Source organism: Trematomus bernacchii, unplaced genomic scaffold (assembly GCF_902827165.1).
Source record: "Trematomus bernacchii unplaced genomic scaffold, fTreBer1.1, whole genome shotgun sequence".
In the NCBI taxonomy this organism is placed as follows: domain Eukaryota; kingdom Metazoa; phylum Chordata; class Actinopteri; order Perciformes; family Nototheniidae; genus Trematomus; species Trematomus bernacchii.
Window position 1 is genome coordinate 1,149,597 of NW_022987839.1, and position 19,852 is coordinate 1,169,448.

The window sequence follows — 19,852 nt, forward strand, 5'->3', positions numbered from 1 at the left end:
ATTTAAGACCTATTTCACGGCAAGAAAGTATGAAGGAAAATTGCTATGAAAGAAGAAATACGTCCCATAATTACTTACAAAGCAAATGTATTCATGTTCAACATAAGAACAATGACTGAACATAACAGCATAACAGTACAGAACTGTGTTAGCCAAAAAGTGTGTATGTGTCTCTGTGTGTGCTTGTGTGTGTGTTAGGGCTGTGCAATTAATCGTATTTTAATCGCCTTAATCGTGGCCTGCCACAATTACAAAAACAACATAATCGAAAAAAACTATTATTTAGCTTTGCTTACAACATATTTGATCTAATTAATTTTAGTCTAATTTATTTTTATTTATCATATTTATATATGTTTAGTAGCTTGTGGAAGTGCGCTCCAAAATATTTGTTGATCTTGTTTATTGGTATTTATTATTTTGATATTATTTATTTAAATATATCATTTATTTAATTTATTTTTGTTCAATAAGTTCAATAAATGGATGTTTTCAAAGTCAATGAATAATCTTATTTAATAATCGTGATATCAATTATTGACCACAATAATCGTGATTATGATTTTTGCCATAATCGAGCAGCCCGTGTGTGTGTGTGTGTGTGTGTGTGTGTGTGTGTGTGTGTGTGTGTGTGTGTGTGTGTGTGTGTGAGAGAGAGAGAGAGAGAGAGAGAGAGAGAGAGAGAGAGAGAGAGAGAGAGAGAGAGAGGAGAGAGAGAGAGAGAGAGAAAGAGAGAGAGAGTAACAAGAGCTATATTCAGAGCTCTGCTGCCTTGGCTACAATCTTTCATCGTTGCTGTTGTATGATTGGTGTTTAGCTACGGTATTTAGCGTATACACACTACAGCACCTCCGCTTTTAGGGTTGACGTCGAAGACCCAAACGTCGCCCGGAGGTCCCCCGGTGTTGTTGCGGGAGCTGCTGCACTAGCTAACGCTGCACTAGCTAACGCTACATTAGCCAAACAAACGCTAATTTCTTTTGCAAAAGGTGCAGCGGGCTTCAAACACGTTCCCCTCCACTGGTTTCAACCAAGCACTAAATTCGATGTTTTCCAACCAAATACGGTTGAACTTACACTTCCCCATATTTATTTGTAAGTAGATTCGAAGAGACATGAGTTTCTGACTGCCGCTAGCTGAAGCTTGGTTGCTAGGTTACTAGCTGGGTGTTCTCCGTTAAGGGGCCGGGGGAAACAAAGTTAGTGATTACTGGTTCCATGTTGATTTATTTCAATACAAATTGTTGGGGGGAACTGAAAGGCTATTACCGTTACTTTGCAGCCCGGACATTTCCCCCAAAACACATTTTAGACGCGATCGCAACACAGAAGTACCTTTCAAATCCCATCATTTTTAAGACCTTCTAAATCATATTTAAGACCTTTCTTATTTTTTTGGTCATATTTAAGACCTTTTTAAGGCCTTAAATTCAGATTATCAAATTTAAGACTTTTTAAGACTTTTTAAGACCCCGCGGGAACCCTGGTAATTGTAACTATGCACTGCCTTCAGCAGCACACCCTTTCATGGCATGTACAGATAGTTTGGCTGCATCCCATTCAATAGGAATTCAGTCAAATCCCGACCCTCTGCCTGCACAGTGCATTCTCCGATCACATGTGGCGCACACACTACTGCCAACACTACTGCCAAAAAACAAACTAACAAATGTCAGTTTGGATTATATTACTGGAGTGAACAGATTTGATATATTTCAACGATATCTCAGTTACCGTGTGGATTGTTGATTTAAACAAAGTATACTTTTTTAAGCAGCTTCTGCTAGGTCTTGTTAGCTCGCTGTTTCTAGAGTGTAGCTTGATCGATTATCCACATTTTTTACTTTTGCTTAATTCATTTCCATTCATTCCTTATTGTAAAACATTTATTTTTGTTAATGTAAACCAAACTTTAGGTAATTCACCAAATGGGTCATTTCACACTGTATGTGTCTCCAGGGTTTCCCACACATAGACTTTACTTGGGCGACCCATTTAGGTTTAATTATTTTGTATCCGTCCGCGAGCACGACGCCATCTGCGATCGATTAACTAGTGGACAATGATCCCTCGCTCTACCCCTCCTGTACCTGTTCGCTCTGCTATCGCGTGAAGGGTCTGCTTAATGCGCTCCGCAGTAACCCCGCTGCGAGGCTCCGGCGAACAGGGGGGGGCCCTGTTCTCGTCTACCACCACAAGTATATTTCATATCTGTGGGAAACACTGATCTCAGAAATAAATGGAATTATCTGACAAAACAATGGATTAAGTTCTGCTTGTAATCAATGAACCACTTTTTTTCGACTGTATTCCTCTTATTTCCAATGTATTCCCATTAATTCCCATTTGAAGTTTCCCCCTTTAAATAGTCCTGGAATATTTCCACTTTAGTTCTATCACTATGAAGTCAGAACAAGCAATCTTGCCAGACCACAAGAAAAAAATCTGTAAAACTTTTCTGCAAGGTCAACATCACACTGATATTGTGCAAAACTCTAGACAAGCAGCTTGGGACAAAGATGGTAACGCAGCGCTGAGTGAGACAAGACAAAGGGTACAGGAAAACAAATCCTCCCGGACCCATGTATGAAAGCACAGGGCAGTTGTTGTGGACGGGTGGGGGAACGGGAGGGGTTGGGGTATAATTGAATTACAGTGACCCCATGACAGCACTATAGGTGAGGTCATCTGCTGAATTAATTCTGTCCCTGACCCCAGCTTCTAGTTCTTGGCTGCCCTCGAGACCCAAAGGCGCAGCGATGGTGACACATCTTTCTGAGCGGCTTCGTGCCGCCAAAACCGTCATTCAGATTGACAGCCGGGCTCAGAGGCCGATGGGGCATCACGATGTGCAATGTAAGCTTCTTTTTTTTGTGTGCAAATGCTAAAGCTCTATACTTTGGGACATGCGTTAGACAAGCTGCTCTTTCTGTGTGTTGGAATCCACCAAAGAAACCAAATGTTAATTAAATGCATATTCTATTTTAAATGAAACTCTATGCTGCACAGCAGGAAAGCTTGTTCCCATGAATATTCCTACAGTTAATTCATGTGCAACAATGTAGTGGGTTAAATTATTTTATATAAGGAGAATGTCTACAAAGGGGTTGCATTTGTTTGACATGCTTAGAAAATATACCTGAAATTATTCTGAAAATAATTTGCTTTTAAACCTTGGTTGAGGATACAATGAGGGGCATAAATGCTCTTACTGTCAAAATAGAAATACCAGGCAGGAGGTTACTTACTGTCTGCATGAGAGGAGAACACCAAGCAGGTGAGTAGAAGCAGGAATAGCAACGCCCCTCTGGGCAGGAGGGGCGCTGCCAGGTGAATATTAGGCACCATGTTCCAAGTTGGCACTGCTCCCTCCTCAGTCGCCTGCTAGACACGTCCCACTCTGACAGGATCAAAGACTAACACCTGCGAGAGCAAACACATGCACAACAGGAGAAGAGAAACATTAGTATTCAAACCCACTATACATTTGCATATATTTGAAGGAGCATAATAACACAGTAAAGAAGAAATATCAAAAGCAAGTCGCAGAGCAGAACCAAAGGAGACGGGAAATGTTGTATACTTGTAAGAAACCCTTACTCTACACTTGTAAGAAAACAACAGCACACAACACTTGAGATCTGCGATCAACAAGGCACCCTATACCCACAACAAAATACTGCTCGGGGGCAATACAAGTGGAGCGCATGTAACACGCTAACTACATCAGCGGAAGAGTTAGGAAACAAATGCAGTACAATGTAACAGAGAGAAATGATGGGAAGAAGAAATTGAAAGAACAAAGGGGAGGTCAGGACGCAGGATTAAAATCCTCAGCTATGCTCCCACAAAGGGGATCAGTTAAAAACCCAGAGGAGCTCCTAAACAGATCTCCCTGAGGACCCCCGCCCACTTAATGTTCCCCATTAAGAAATTGAAACCGTGTCTTCCAGATGGGCTCAAATCACACAAAGTGCCATGATCTCATAACATGACAACATGTATTCATACATAAACATTTAACTTACAACACACCCCAAGGGGGACATAGTTGGTCAACAAAGCGGCGGCAGGTGTACCACAAATTAACCATAATTAACCAAGCAATAAAACAGAAAGCATTGGCCCATCTTCTTAAGTAGTGGGTGGAGACACAAAACAAAGGCTGTCCCTCAAATTAAACCGCACAAGCATGGCTCTTTGTCTTTTTTAGGAATTAGATTTGGTGTAGGAAATGACTAAGCCAGCTGATTAGATTTGGGTATATGACCCTAAGTTTGTTATAGCCTGCAGTTTTGACGTCTAATGCTATTATAGACAAAGTAACTGTGTATCCCCATGAATTGAGCTAACTACATTTCTTATCCCTATACACTCTTGCCCATGGCCATCTGTGATGAGTAATCATAACGCTGTAGAGCAGACCACAATATGGTAAGGATAGATATCTCTCTTTTGATGGAATTAAAGCAGTATCTCCAGAGGACGTCAGAAAAATGAACAAAAATGAGAAAAGTTTTTAAAGTTTTAACTAAGCCTTCTTTTGTCTTCAAGAGCTCCCTGACAATTATTCTGTATAAAGCTTTTATAAGAGGCCTATTGGAATTGAATTGAAATCTTTCTCAGCTCATCTGTTCCGTCTCACGGCCGAGTTTATAGTGGCAACCGAACAATGGTGATTGCTGATATTTGTGAGAGGAGAAAGAGAGGCGCCCAAAATGCAGAATATCTTGAGGCTAGCTGGGTGGCCGGTCAGCTTCAGTCCATTCAGCTCAGCTAAATAAGTTTGAGTGTCAGGAACACAATGCCTCCAGTATCTTGAGGATAACAAACCTGTTCCATTCTTAAGCCTGTGAAGGTGTTGAACAGCTCATTACTCATGGGGCTATTTCAATGAGTGTGGAAAAAGTGGAAAAATGCACACACCGGGCACCTTTTGACCATTCTCTTTGTGAACCAGGACCAAGGGAAACACTCTGCTTGACAGAGATCTTAGGAAAGCAAGGTTTCAAGAGTTTCCTTTTATTCATCCGAGCTCTGCTTTAACCTCTTTCGACAAGTCACTCGGTAAAGGGGAAAAAAAAACAGCATGGCTGAGAATAATGAGGGACAGGTATGCTCGTGAGTCATGGTGCACAGACATACAGACAGGTATCCTCGACGGCTAGGTCTTCATCACTGTGTCTTACAGGAATGTGCCTTTGGCTTTCGTGTCTCCTAAACTAATATCCCGATGCAACACACCTTGCATCTAAGGAATTTCCAAAACACGGCGTGCAGCCAAGATCATCTATCATCAGTGAAAGTTCAAGCTGTGATCCTATCAAGAAGTATTATACTACTCCCTGCATGAACATTATTGAGAAATACCAACAAGTGCAGATGAAGTCATTTACAACCTCTGGAAAAACAGATCCCCCTTTTTAATTCACCTTCACTGCTAATTAGAAAGAAGCTCATTGTTGGGGTGTTTAGCGTCTGCTGATGAAAAAGATACACAAATACACAGCTTAGGGTGCCAAATAAAAGTGGGCACACCCCCCACTTTGCAACCATAATTTAAAGACATTGGGGCCCTATTTTCATTTCAACTTAATATCCTAAGTTAGTTTTGCAAAATGAGTGTAACTCGTACAAGTTTGTTGGCTGACACATTTGTTTTGACACTCATTTTTATGTACGGCAGCCTTGCGTTGGTTCATGTCGGTGGGTAGAGAGTGAGTGAGGCTGATATAGTTGGCTACTCGTCGTGCTCCAAACCCTTGGCTGTGGAAGGATATCTTTCACAGCAGATGCCAGAGAGAGGCAGATGCTTTTCATCTTCAATGAGACAAATTCCTAGAGCGACGTTTATTCTTTATTTATATAGCTGCTTATTTATCCCAGTGCAGGCTGGTGCCTCCCAGCTGCACACAAATACTATGGGACAACATTTGCCACTGTGTGTATTAGTGATGTGGCGGTAGTGCTACTGAGAGAAGGACAGGGCACCAACGTGGATACGATTCAGTGTGATCCAAAATCTGAGCAAGTGGCTCAGCACACAGGAAGATATTGTTTGCAAGTATGTGGGAGAGTGAGAGAAAAACAATAAGAACATGTAGGGGTGGATGTCTGCCCTTGTGAGATTGGATGTGAATCCTTCGGTCTCATTAAAGGTAGGCTAGGTAATTCAATTCAGAAACACTTTTTGTTATATTCCATGGAATGCTCTTAACATCCCGATAGCAATGAATACATTAAATGCTTTGACAATAAATACATACAAAAAGTGTCATCTGTGGAAGCCGTGGCGCTGAAAAAAGCACGACCAATCATCTGAGCCGGCCCGGCTAAAATAACTGGATGGCCTACCTGCCTGTCAGCCTTCCATCTCGTGCACAAACTTATCTCGTGCCCTCATTGGTCATGTGCGCGTTCGTGTGTGTTGGAGGAGGGGCTCTGTAAGGAAGTCTGAAGGAATGGGCAGATTTTTTTCGGCTGCGTACTTTCAAATTCTAGCGCACTCGAGCTGGTTTCTCCATTCTTACCTACCCTACCTTTAATGCTTTCATTCTGAAGCCTGGTTGGTGTGAGAGTAAGAGAGGAACGTGTGTATGAGAGTTAGCACTGCATAATTGCGGCTCAAATTATCATCTAGATTAATTCAACCAGAAATGGAGATCCTTATTAATAATCACAAAATGTGTCACAATGAATTCAGAAACGTCATTATTTTACAGCTTTGTAAAATGTTATACAGATTAAAACAGAATTGCACAGGCTAAACTAATATTTCATAAACCAGTTTTGCAAAACGTCTACATATTTTTTTAAACGACCAATTTTAAAATGATGTTATTCTAGCGAACTAAATTTAGACACAATTTACTTGTAGATTTAGATTTACTTGTAGAAGCCGAATAGAGATTCCTGGCACAATACCACCTACTTTCAAGGTACATGGAGAAGGGAAATAATGTGACGAGTTCAAAGCCTCAGCAACATTTGTAGTGAAAATAAGTATTTCTATTTCCTTCTTTCAGCCATTTTCAGGGATTTGATTTTGCCCCAGCCACTATGTAGGCTCAATTAAAGGGGACCTATCATGCAAAATGCACTTTTGTACGTCTTTTATACATGAATATGTGTCCCCGGTGTTCCAGGGAACTCACCAAGTGTCAGAAAACACAACCCTCTCTATTTTCCTCCATACCCAAATCTCTAAAAGGGGCTGCAACGGATCTGATAAAAACTGATCCAGATTTGAACACTGTCCTGACGTCAGGACGGTGGGGCTACGGCTATTGGGCCAACTCCACCAATCAGGAGGAGACAGCCACGGCCATTGCCGTTCGAAAGCGCTGGAGACACTGTAGTACATATGCCAGGCCTGTAAGTGGCGCCGTAGTCTGTCACAAAAGCAGCGAAGAAGACTTGGTTACCATGGTTACCCTTCTGTTTATTCTCCGCTGTGGCTTTCTTTCTCCCTCCCCGAGGCAAGCGTTTGCTCCCGCTACAATGCAATCCCTCCCCGTCGAGGCAAGCACTGTAATTCTCTCCGGTTAGTCCACCAGCAGATGACAAACACCCACCTCTCCGCCTCTTCCAAGGAACGAGGGGACCGTGCGGCAGAGTTTCAGTTAGATTTTTTTTTGCCGGTCAACATGTCCGTTAAAGTTTAAATCTTCCGGACAAAATTAGAAAAGTGCCGGTCAAAGGTCTTCTTTGTTATTTATTGAGCTTTAAAACAAATGAATAACGACTCTATATAATAAAACACGGAGGACGGAGATCTCTTTTTCTCCCCCTCTTCTGACAGCCCAGCAGCTGATCAGAGCACGTCTCCCCTCTCCTGCAGGGGGGCGTGGTCAGCAGAATCAGACCCGTAGACAGCAAACAGCACATAGAGCGAAATGAGGCATGGCTAAAATGCATGATCTGTTTGGTATTTTGAAAACAGAAACGTATAAATATACCTTATATAGGTATGGCCCTACAATATATCATTTAAATATAGCATGATAGGTTTCCTTTAAGCTAGTTCATTGGGAACAGAACACGCTGTCTGGATATAGGAAAATTATTCTCAAGACAAAGTCAAATAAATGGTTAGTTCCCTTGACCTCATTTACACTTATAACCTGTACAACTAAGCTTTAAGCTTCCTAGGCAGGTTAGCTAATGCTAATATCAACAAAAATATGGGGTTTTGTATGGGGATACATGCTAAACACAATTTATGGTGTGCAGCATTGGGTCTTGTGTCTAATTTGTCAATATATCCTATATATAGACATAACACACTATGGTGTCATAGCAATTTCAACACACAGAAACAGTTAAAGATAACAGAAGGTCATTATATTGAAAATGACCCCAACCAAGGGGCTTCAGACTCTTGGGTGTCTGGGGATTTCTCAGTAGTGCAGTGCGTGACGTATACTGTACACTATAGGCAGACGGCTAAGAGGTTTAGTGAAGTAATTAACAAAGGAACAATGGGTTGGAAAATACTGAACGGTAAACTGTGAAGGACAAAAGCGCCTTTGAGTGAGTTCAGAGGGGAGGGGAATATCACAAAAAACACACACCTATCCTGTTTGCTTGTTTGCCACGCACATCAGGTGCCTGTCATTCAAGTCGTTACCCCCAGTGTGTGTGGCAAGGGAGTGGCCACCCATACAGAATTGGTGTTCTACAAACTGACAATGACCAGATGAAACAAGGCACAGCTGTGCAGAGAGAGCGCAGAGGCTGAGTAAACACTACTATTACACTAACTACAGGTAGCATCTCTGCTCTCCATCGTTTCCATCCCTCCTACTCATGTTCTCTCTTTTTCTCTGTCTCTGTTTAATGGGTCATCCTGAGTGTGGGGGGGGGGGGGGGGGGGACAGCTGAGATATATGGCTAGCCGTGTGGGGAGCTAATCATGGCCGTCCCTGGAGGTGATAAACCCAGACCAGAGAGGTTTGTGTTGGCGCAGGCTGCAACGGCTCCATAAACACTGTTACAAGCTGAATTTCGACAGCAGTGTTTTGGCTGCTGATTAGTTTTCCATGCCCTCCAAGGCCAACCCTCACAAGTCTGTGGTCCTTTTTTACTTCCATGATGAAAACACACCGTAAGACCCCAGGAGAATTACTGCAACCCGAAGAGCGCCGTATTATAAAATTAGGTTTTCCCTCCAACTCTGAAAGCCTTTCTGTCCACACAGACATGATGGTGCGTGTCTTTGTTAGAGTCCTGCATCAAAATCCACCTAACAAAGCCTAATGTCCTGTGACCTATCAAGTTTTACACCACTTTTGTTTACAAGCAGATTCCACAGAGTTAATTGTTAACGTTTTACTGCCGAATCGAGAGACTGAGAGGCACCTTTAACATATAAAAGCACTCCCTTAAGTTGAGCAATAGAAAGTAAGAGGGCCTGATTCTGCTGACCTATAATATGTAATAAATCACATGAGTAAAGTGTCAGTGTGGATGACTCAAATAAATCCATCATGTTGTTAATTTAAGTAATTACGCATAATAATACTATATAAATGTGAAATATATGCAGACATTTACAGCATGTGACACCGAGGCCCGATGACGCATTGCGATGTAATCGGTGACGCACAAGGGTTAGGACTTAATGCAACTTAATGTTGCTAAAAATGTCCTGAGCTCCTAACTTGCTCCTCAACAGGAAGACTATCTCACATTGGCTTTACCCATATGATACAATGTCGATTGGCATTTAGTCTGGTTGAGTGAACATTTAACAAAACTCAAGCACCTCCATAAATTGCAGCTGAAGTGGGATTTACAATCACCTCTGGGGGGCTACCAATCCTTTCAGGTGCAAATCAATCTTGAAATGAGAGGTGATGTGTATTACACTGATATGTATTTCACGGAGTAGGAGAGACATACCAGAGTGCCACTTCCATTTGAATTTATTAGAGAGTGATTATTGGCGTTGTCGTGCTGCAGAGCAAGGAGAAAATGGCGTGCACTACAAAGTGCCGGGCAACGGGGTCGGCAATAAATCAAACAACAGGCTCAATGTAAAACAGACATTCATCAAATAAAAGCAACGCTGTGCATATCTGGAACAATGGAGTGTGTGAAACAGCTTTGTGTGAAGCAGCACCAACCTTAGGAGCCTTCTTTACAGAAAACTAACCAGTTAAAATGGACTATTCATGAAGTCATCGGAATTGTTTTAACATTTCATTTCTTAAAACATGAATTATCTCCAAAGCACTGTAAGACAAACTTGTATTGTTTATTCATTTTATCCCCTTTAATCTTTTGACAGTTTTTATTAGAATCATTGATATTGCCTTTTTGAATTTTCCCTCTATTGTTTTCTCTTTGGTTCTTATCTCTGTTTATTGTGACGAATCATTATTTTGAAAGAGGTAAATAAATAAAATATGTTATTGTTATTATTTAGGAGAACCTCCAAGGTAGGGCTTCAATAAAAAAATTAAGGAGAATAATAAAATAATAATGCTTTGTATTAAATTCTGAGTCTCTAAAAATTGAATGCAGCCAATATCCTTGCACTAGTTCAAAGACTGAAGAAAAGTTTTAACGTCTGTAGTTGTTTACAATTTAGAGAATTCCACAAATGATTTACTGCATAATTAAGAATGATGCTCAGCTATGGCCAAACATTAAATTAATAAAATAAACTGGGACGCTTTCTCAACAGCAGATGTGCATATATATCAAAGGAAAACTCACACTGTCAAGCAAGAGAGATGTGAAACACGTCACCACTTGACGGTTTGCTTGTGGACAGATGGTGCCATAAAATGACTAGGCAGGCAGCACAGAAGGCATGGACGTCCCCCACCCCCACCCCCTCCTAACACCAAGACTTCAACTTCCCCACCCCCACCCCCACCACCCCCTGGGCAGAATGCCTTGTCTCCGCCAGTAAAAGACAAACAGAGTGAAGGCATGTGAGCATAAAGTCTGGCAAATACAGAGCTCATTGGATCAATAGATGGGCTAAAGGAGGCAGTCGTTTAAGCTAACCTCGATCCACGCATATGTCTGGATCTTTAGCTACCACGAAGAGAAGAAATATTAGAAAAGTTAAACATTTTAGACTATGGTAGAACTAAGGAGGATTTCCAATGCTAACTCAAACACTGTGTAAGCAAGGCTTCTACTATTTTTCAACAGCGAAAACACTTTTGGGATTAAATGTTTTTATTTTATACAGGTGGCACTGAGGTCAGGACATTTGGCTGAACTTTGTTATAAGGGCAGAAGGGGCTTTTGAGGGCTTCATGCTATTCAGCAGGTGTCTCTACACTGTTCTAAATCAATTACCTCTAGTGAGCCAGTGCTTAGGGTAGGGGGTATTGTAAATCAGCTTGGTGTCAGGCCAGATTAGTGACTGTAACGGGCTGGGAGTGAAGCTCTTTGGTCAACAGGGACCCTACAGAGGCATACATGAGAACCAAGCTGTGGCCCCAGTGCTCACACAGAGCAGCAACTCTGGTAATTGTTCGCCACATACTTTGTACTAAGTTTGGGCCATGCATACTGTGAGACTGGCCGAGAACTTGTTTGACCCTTTCCATCAATTTGATCCGTCTGGTAATTAGAGAAAATGATGCAACTCAATGAGCAGAACTGCTTTAGGGCACTTTTTTATTTTCAGGATATTCCATTATGAGTCTGATCCAATACAAATATCATGATTGGTCTTGTTTTTTTTAAATTCAAAAATAGTTATTTTTATACAAAAGTTTATCCATAGTGCTGACGTTGTACATACATGTTTGTTTATAGTGATTAAGACAAATACTAGGACAATTTAAATTGGAAGGATTAGCTAGCCTTCTAAGCATTACTCAAAGAACTGGTCACTTACTAGCTCATTGGTACTGTGCTGATGGTCTACGCTTGTCCAACTGCACGCATGAGAGCACATCCTTATCTACCGTATGCAAATGTCATTCTGATGAACTGTTGTCTCAGCAACAATAATTATTCAACAGAGTGTTGCCTACATTCACTTTGCTTCAGTCAGAGCTGGTACGTGCAGATGAAACTGTACAGTATATTGACACAATGGTTTTATTATTCCTGCCTACAACAGAGCATGTCAAATACACAAAGAAAAAACCCCTCTGTGGTCCAAAGTGCAGAGGAACAAACCCAGTGTTGACACTGGGAAGGGTTAGACTAACTTTGGAGAAGTACTTCCTATACAACCAGGGTTTTGTGGTGGGAAACAGAAACATTGGACCTGATAGTGTTAAGGGCAAAGCTTAAGGTCCTTTTTAGAAAGAAGGTGAGAAATGTGTGTGAAGGAATCTACAAAGGCACATAACATATGCTGTTCTACGATCAGTCTTAAAACAAAACACCTATGTGTTACACAAAGGAAACCCAAGACTCCTGGTCTCCCAGAAACAGCTAAAACAGATTTAACATGGGTTAGTCGCCTTGGGGAGAAAAAGAGTATCCCTAAATCCTAATCCAACTTCTTTCCTGCCTTTTATTCAGGACGGCTATCCTCTCAGCCACTGTCCAACTAGTGAAAAGAGGCAGATTCTAATAAGCCATTCTGTCTTTCTGTCAGTCTGTGTTTCTCTCCTTCCCTGTTTCCTCCTCTCTCTCTCCCTTACTGGCCATGTCTCCTTCTCTGTCTCTTCTCTCTGTCTGAGCCACTAGCCAGTCTGTTGGAACAGATGGAACCATATATCCCCATTGCTCTCAGGAGGCCTGGGGATTTAAAATGTGAAAGAGATGACTGTGGAATATGCAGGGACAAGTCGATAAAGGGCAAGAGAAGCAGGGATTCTCAGCTTAGACCATCTTCATCAAACAAGTACAGCTCTCTTAAAAACTATGTGTGTGCTTTAGAGCAATTACCTAAAAAGATGCAGCTTCTAAACTAACAACAAACCTGACATGTTTGTTCTTACTGTCTAGACTTAGTATCTAATCCAAGAGTTTGTCCTAAATGATGAGCAGAGCAACAATACTCTATTGGTAATAGATGCAAATGGCCCAACATATTTTCATTATGTTGCTGGCAAATCAATTGAGAATACATTTGATTATTAGTTTATAGTTGTACGTTATTTATTAAGCAGACGTTGAAAACATTTGCTTTTTTCAACTAAGGCAGATATTTTTTTAAGCAATAACAATAACTTTGATGATCAATGTCTATCATTATAGTAAATATTGAAGAAAATGTGCCATACCTTCTTTTTCCAGCTTCTTAAATGTGTGATAGCAATGTCATGTTATGTATCACCACTACATTTCAGATATTTGGGGTGTGGACACACGCAGTTTAAAGTTGTATTCTTCACTATTCCCGGCAATTTTGTATACTAGTAAGAAAAAAACACATTATTTTTAAGTCTCCAGATTATGTCATTGGACCATTCCATCATTACCATTTGGATTAGCCGGTTGGGAAAAGTGTTCTAATGCAACCTTAAATTATATTGGCCGGAAGTTACATTGGTCAGAAGTGTTGAGTCAGACCTGCCGTCTTTCACACCTCACCTCATGCCACCTTTCAGGTAATGAGAAAGTATCTAGACACTGTATCTGTTGTCTGGGAGAGGATTCTGCTTCGTCCTCCATCTCTGTGTGTCAGGTTGACAGACAGGAAGAGTGAAGAACAACAGGTAGACGAGGTTGTGAGCAGTACAATCGATTGCCAGCTGACTAGCAAGGTCCATTATACTGACAGGCCGGAGCCACAACACGACAACTTGCACTCCACCAACGCCCTCATTACTACCTATGAATCTCTCACTGGGACCAATCTTTCTGTGCTCTTCTCCTTTTTGCTCTCTCTTGCTTTCTCACAGTGCATCTCCCTGGGAAAAGCATAGGGCTGAATTTCTCTCTGTAAATCTGATGGAAACATTTTAAAAGAGGCAGAAGCCACGCTCAAGCCTCTGCACTTAGCCTTATGTACTAGACAAGCAATGGATACTGAGCAGCGTTTCCGGCAGGGGGGCGTCTTGCCGTCATTTGACGCCCTTATTCAGCTCGGAACGCCCTGAACTCGAGCCGAGGGCGTCCAAATATTGAGAAGATCGAGAGTTTTTATCGCTTGAAATGACGAAAAGGAAAAAGGACAAGGACATCCCTCTGTTGGAGGGGCAAAGGAGTCTGGTGGGATTCTTTTCGCCGCCAGCAAAGCGTGTTCCTGTGACGGAAAGTGTACTGCCGGTGAGCCTTGGCGGGGGGGTGCTAGTGGAGCACGCGCGTGAACTGCGAGCGCCGGAGCCTCGCAGCGGCGAAACTGAGGCTCCGTGGTAAACTGTGGTAAAATGAAGAGCCGTTAAGGAGCCGGCTCTTCTTAGTGAGCCGAGCCAAATGATCCTGCTCACTAAAAAGAGCCGGAATTCCCATCACTAATACGTAAAGAGATAGTATCTATAAAGGAACGGCTCAAATTCAAAATTCAAGTCACGTGACACGACGTGATGTCACACATCGTCCGTCCGTCCGTCCCCCCGCTCTCGGGGTGGACGCCCTCTCAGCCCTGGTCTGGCGGAAACACTGATACTGAGCAAAGATGATGTTAGGTAAACACCAATAACATGCAGCCTGTACCATCTTGAAGACATTTCAAATGTATGAGAGGAGGAACCTCTGACATATTAAACATTTCTCCAACTACCACCCTGTCATTTAGCTACGCTATCTTGTCTTCTTTCCCCTCCTACATCCCCTTTAGTTATTCTGAAATCCTAAATCCTTGGAGAACTTATTTATACTCTATCCCCTTCCCCACCCCTTTCCTCACAGTACAGCTGCAGATAGGATTTACCTGCAGCTGAGACAGCCTCCAGACTATCAATTACCACCAGTGTAGAGTCACTGTTCTGCAGCTTGGCTAACAAGACATACAAAGACAACACACAGTGCACACACAGATAGACATATCTCTCAGAGACATCCAGTTAGAGAAATTCTAAACTGACAATGAGACACAGGATTTTATTGACAAATCAAATTGTTCTGTTAAATCCATTACACAAAAAATCTACCCAATAGCATGAATACATCTAATCAAGCTAACTGGTATTTAGATCAAGTGTTCTATGAAAGAAGAGCATAAATTATAAGTGGAGATGCCAGAGATGCTATCTTCAGAGAATGAACTGGTACTATTTATAGAAAAATCAGTAAAACTTAAAAATTAGGTCATTCCGGGAATAACAATCAGATGTAGAGACGGAATTAAGAGCCCTAGATAACAGCAGAGCTAGTGCTATGAGTAAATTATACAAACGATATGTGTTGTTCAAAGCTGTGTGGGTAAAGTGTACTGCTTGCATTATTACAAAGTTTCATAAAAAGCACAAACACGCAGAACTTGGAGGCCTCACTGCAGTCCAGTTGAATAGTTGTGTTGTTTTAATGGCCTGCTGAAAACAGAAATATAACGAAATTGTGTCCTGACATTTCATCCCACTCTCTGACAACGATTAAAGTGAACACCAGGCGTTACAATTTGGAGAAAGACAAGCGAGGACAGGACCCGTCACTCACCCCACCTGATCCGCCCTGACACCTAAAGTGCCTCTGTCAGGTCAGCAAATGAAAAGCCATCACAGCCAATGTTGCAGTCATCAAGATGAAGTCATTCCATAGACTGGTTAAATGCTATCTTGCCAGGCCCTGTTAAACTTTGTGGAGCATGTTTGAGCTTGAGGCGTCAGTTTGGATTCCCAGGCTTTGTTGATGCACAATCACAGGAGGTGCACAAACCTCAAGGTAAGAGAAATCATGTAGGGGGCATGGGCTAACACGCCCCAATAAAAGTCTTGTGAGGATTACAGCCTGCGATCTAGCAGCGCTTGGTCACGAAGTGGGTCCAGTGTCAGCCTGTGAAGAAAGATCTGAGGAAGTGAATTCCTTTTAAGTGAGCCATCGTGTCTAGTCGCGGCAGTATTGCAGTGATCATTAAGGATAACATATTCGGGTCAAAAAGGTAATGAATGTGCATTAACCATTGGCTATATGGCAACTCTATGTAGAATGCAATACATTCACATCTCACCATTACAATCTTCTTCACCAAGGTTTTTTTTTTGCATGCATTGCTCAACATGTACAAACACATACTACGCATTATTTACCTTGTACATAATATTACATCGCCTTTCCATGAAGCTTACAGGCATTTGCATGATTTAACTATTCATCTTGAGTTTCCAATCATGAGATGCAAAAGGGGCTTTTCTACCAACTATAAAGAAGGAACTGGTTATCCTTCTACTTCCCTTTTTCTCAACCAGTTCTCTTGTCAGCCTAGGCAGTCAAATCTGCCATGTTTACTAATGTAGAAGCAACCCCTTTATCAGGGAAGAGATTTGTAGGGAAGAGGCAGGGGATTAGCCTTCAAATTACCAGGCAGACAGCATCCCTGCTCCAGGGGTGTGAAGCGGTAATCTCCGAGGCTGAAGGGGAGCTCCAGATAAAGGTTTGGGATTGGTGCTGTGGAACTCCAAACTCCAAAGTGTACATAAGTAAGATATGAAAGTGTTTTTCAGGGGAGCTGAAACGTTCCCTCTTCCATTTTGTTGTGGTAACTACTTTCACAGGACCAGATCACATTATAGAGTTTCTGCTGAGTTGTTAGACTATGTGGTATCGTTACATAGCCCAACACCCACACAGTGCAAGACTTGTGATTGGTGAACGCTTTTAAACAGGAATTCTGTAGCTAGGCAGGGCTTGTGGAATTAGATTTCAGTGGCTTTGCCCATGGTTCTTGCATTGTCACCCCGCTGCCCTCCCTTAAACAAGCACTGCTCTCCACAGAGAATACCCCCCGGACACAGGAATGTTTCATCAACGCCTCAGCCCCCAGCATCCTTACAGGGCCACAGTGGGCCAACAGGCGCTGCGCTGCACAGACAGGCTATAAATAAGTCAGGCTTTATAATGAAACCAAATGAATCTCCATCCATCTCTGCAAAACAAGCCAGGGACCTCAGAGTTCTGCAGGATGAGGAGTCACGGCCTGTGTTTGAGGATGAACCCCAAGATGAACAAAAGCCAAAATGATGCTGAATACATCCCACTGTAAAACATGCAACAGACATGCCATACTCTCAGATGCTAGCAGTATGTCCAAATCTGTGTATGGGTATCCAAGACTTATTATTCCATTATGTGATATTTTATTTGTAGTAAGGAGCCATTCTTACTTAGATCACAGGCAGTGGACTGTTGAACAAGAAGTCAAAACTTGGGAGGAAGTGACAGGAGGTCTTAGAAAGTAATCAAGTAGAAAGCCGAGTCTAAGCCAGGCATTTGTAGAAATTGGGAGGCTGAACAAACAAGGGCGGAGGTGGAGGCAGAGGGATAAATCAGCCACATGACTATACTCCCCGATCCAAGCACCAAATAAATCAAACCTTCATTCAATTTTATTTGTTTTACTGCAGTTTAGCATCAGTTATCCACTCATACACAGAAGCTAGTTCAAGGTGTGACTTCTAATTCCCTTTTAATGGCTGTCCAGTAGCAACACATGTGGCCTGGTTTCTGGAGAAAAAGCTATAAGATATTTGCAACGAATCATGCAGTAATTCAATGCTATAAAAAAACAATGTATAATGCAACAGAGCAACGCGCATGATTCATAGTATTTTCCTATTCTTGAGGAATAGATTCAATGCGTGGAAGATGTATGTTATTCTATGTACCATGACCAATGTATGTCTCCAACAGGCATCATTGTACATTTCACACATAAAAAACACAAGCTTTGGCAATGTCATACATACAGAGTACAGAAACTACAGCTGCCCCGGAAAATGGAGAATGTTTCAATCAATGTGGAGGCGTAATGGGATGATGTGGAATTGAAATGAGTTTTGTGCAAGGAGGGAAATGTCCTCTCTGAGAAAGCGGATTTGTGTTCCCATTGAGAAACTCATGGCTATATTGCATAGAGCTGAGGTTTAAATGAAAGGTGCAAGGCTATTATCAGAAAACAGACCTCAGATGGCTTGCTATAACTGGGCATTACATGTAAAGAGAAATTTGAATGCACACTAGAATATATCATTTTAAAATAGCACAGACAAGGACAGACGGTAAGAGAAAAGCTGAATATCATCTAAGCATGAGCATTATGATCCACTTTAAAGACACTAATGAGCACACTGCCACAGATGCACTGAGCTCTTACAGAACATTTTTTATTCAATACTAATTGGCAACAAAAATAACATCACCTTCTCTAAAATAAACCTGTTTATTTGGATAAGATCTCAAAACCTTAACGTGTGTTTAGCAAGCCTGTGTAGATGTGTGTCAAACATAGACACCCTTAGTTCAATCAAACAAATTGTCTGCTTGGGGCAACAGAGGGAAAACGTTCTTGTCAAAACACTGCTGAATTTAGTGGCAAAGAAGCCCTTCTTTCTGAACCTTCTCCTCAGCACCTGTCACAATGAATGAGCGACTGACTGCAAGAAAGAAGTGAAACAACTGAGACAAAACAGTGACTATCAGCACAGCTAACACATCTCACAGGCGATGGCCTTTGATTGACATTGCACATTACGGAGGACATATCAGCCACACTCACCCCTCCAGCATGGACGTGTTATTTAGTACAGAACAGAGGATTGACAATTAAGCCTTGTCATCATTAAACAACTACTCACAACCTTGTTACCAATGGGCAACAATTCTTCAGACAGAAACAAATGAGACTCCGCTGGCATGTTAAGGTCTGAGGCCTAATAATAAATATGTCTATACTTCAGGTACTGCATCAAAGCTTTGAACTTTTAGAACCAAACAAAAGCTGTCCATTTCTGTCATAGACAAATGTCTGGCTCCACTGACACATTCGCCTTCACAGACATTGATCTGTGATTGTAAGCAACCTCTTTCATGTCTCGACTGGGACTACAGTGATTAAGCAGATCCATCATGCGTTAACAGGCCATTACACATCACCCAATTCAACGACGATGAGAAATCAAGTTCTATGGAAAAATCCATATGCTCTGCCCATAATTACTTTTGAGGAATCCAATAGGGAGAGAAATTGAATGATTGACTGTTGCACACAGTAATTTATTTAAGAGGAAAGACTTCAGACGAGGTAGTCATTTAAGTGAAGGATACTTTTGTGTTTGGTTAGGGAACTTAATAAGGAACATTGGTATACAAATTGCTTAGTTATTTCCTGAGGTCACTTAATGTTTCTCCAGAACATTACTGGTGACACAGTGACTCCAGCAAAGTCGTAAAAGTGGAATGAAGGGTCAGCGGCCTCCCTGGTGGAGGTGAAGGAGGACGACCTGCAGGTCGACCGGTGTGGATAGGGTTTGGCTTTGTTTGAACAAACAACCATGGATGACAGTTTTTTGTCTTGTTTGTTTATGCTACTGAGCAGCTGAACAGACATTTGAACAAAGTGTCCATCTTAAGTTTCGCCTCAAGGTTATTGTTTAATCAAGTCTCAGTTACTACCCCAAGAGTGGACTAACAGCAGTGTGTTGTGGACCCTGGGTTGCAGTGCTGAATCATTAACTAAAATAGGTAAAACATAAACAATACATTCATTTAAAATGCTAGCTAAGCTCTAGCACAACTAAGAAAGAAAACATATTGCATAAGTTCCCTTTGCAGTTAGGCAGACCTGAGAGACAATCTTGCCATTTCATAGGCCAAACTAAAGGAGACTGACTTGCTGTCCACACTATGTTCTTTGCAAGCTTGTGACAGCTATGATGGAAAAGACCAAGTTGCAAAAAGGATATTTTCCCACTGACCTCAGGCTCCTTGTATTGAGCAACTTGCTTATTGTGCAAGAACTGCCACATTTATTGTGACCAAGAACGAG

General features: G+C 41.7%; 1 protein-coding gene across 4 annotated transcripts in view; it reads right to left on the bottom strand.

Annotated features, from left to right (window-relative positions):
* The window catches only part of LOC117500375 (receptor-type tyrosine-protein phosphatase F), a 123,105-nt gene that overhangs the window by 102,061 nt on the left and 1,192 nt on the right, over positions 1-19,852 (bottom strand). For all 4 annotated transcript variants that reach the window (XM_034153248.1, XM_034153247.1, XM_034153246.1 and 1 more), the window contains exon 2: positions 3,249-3,423. In XM_034153248.1, the coding sequence (XP_034009139.1) occupies positions 3,249-3,348 (100 nt within the window). In that variant the 5' untranslated portion in view covers positions 3,349-3,423. The remainder of the gene's footprint in view (positions 1-3,248; positions 3,424-19,852) is intronic.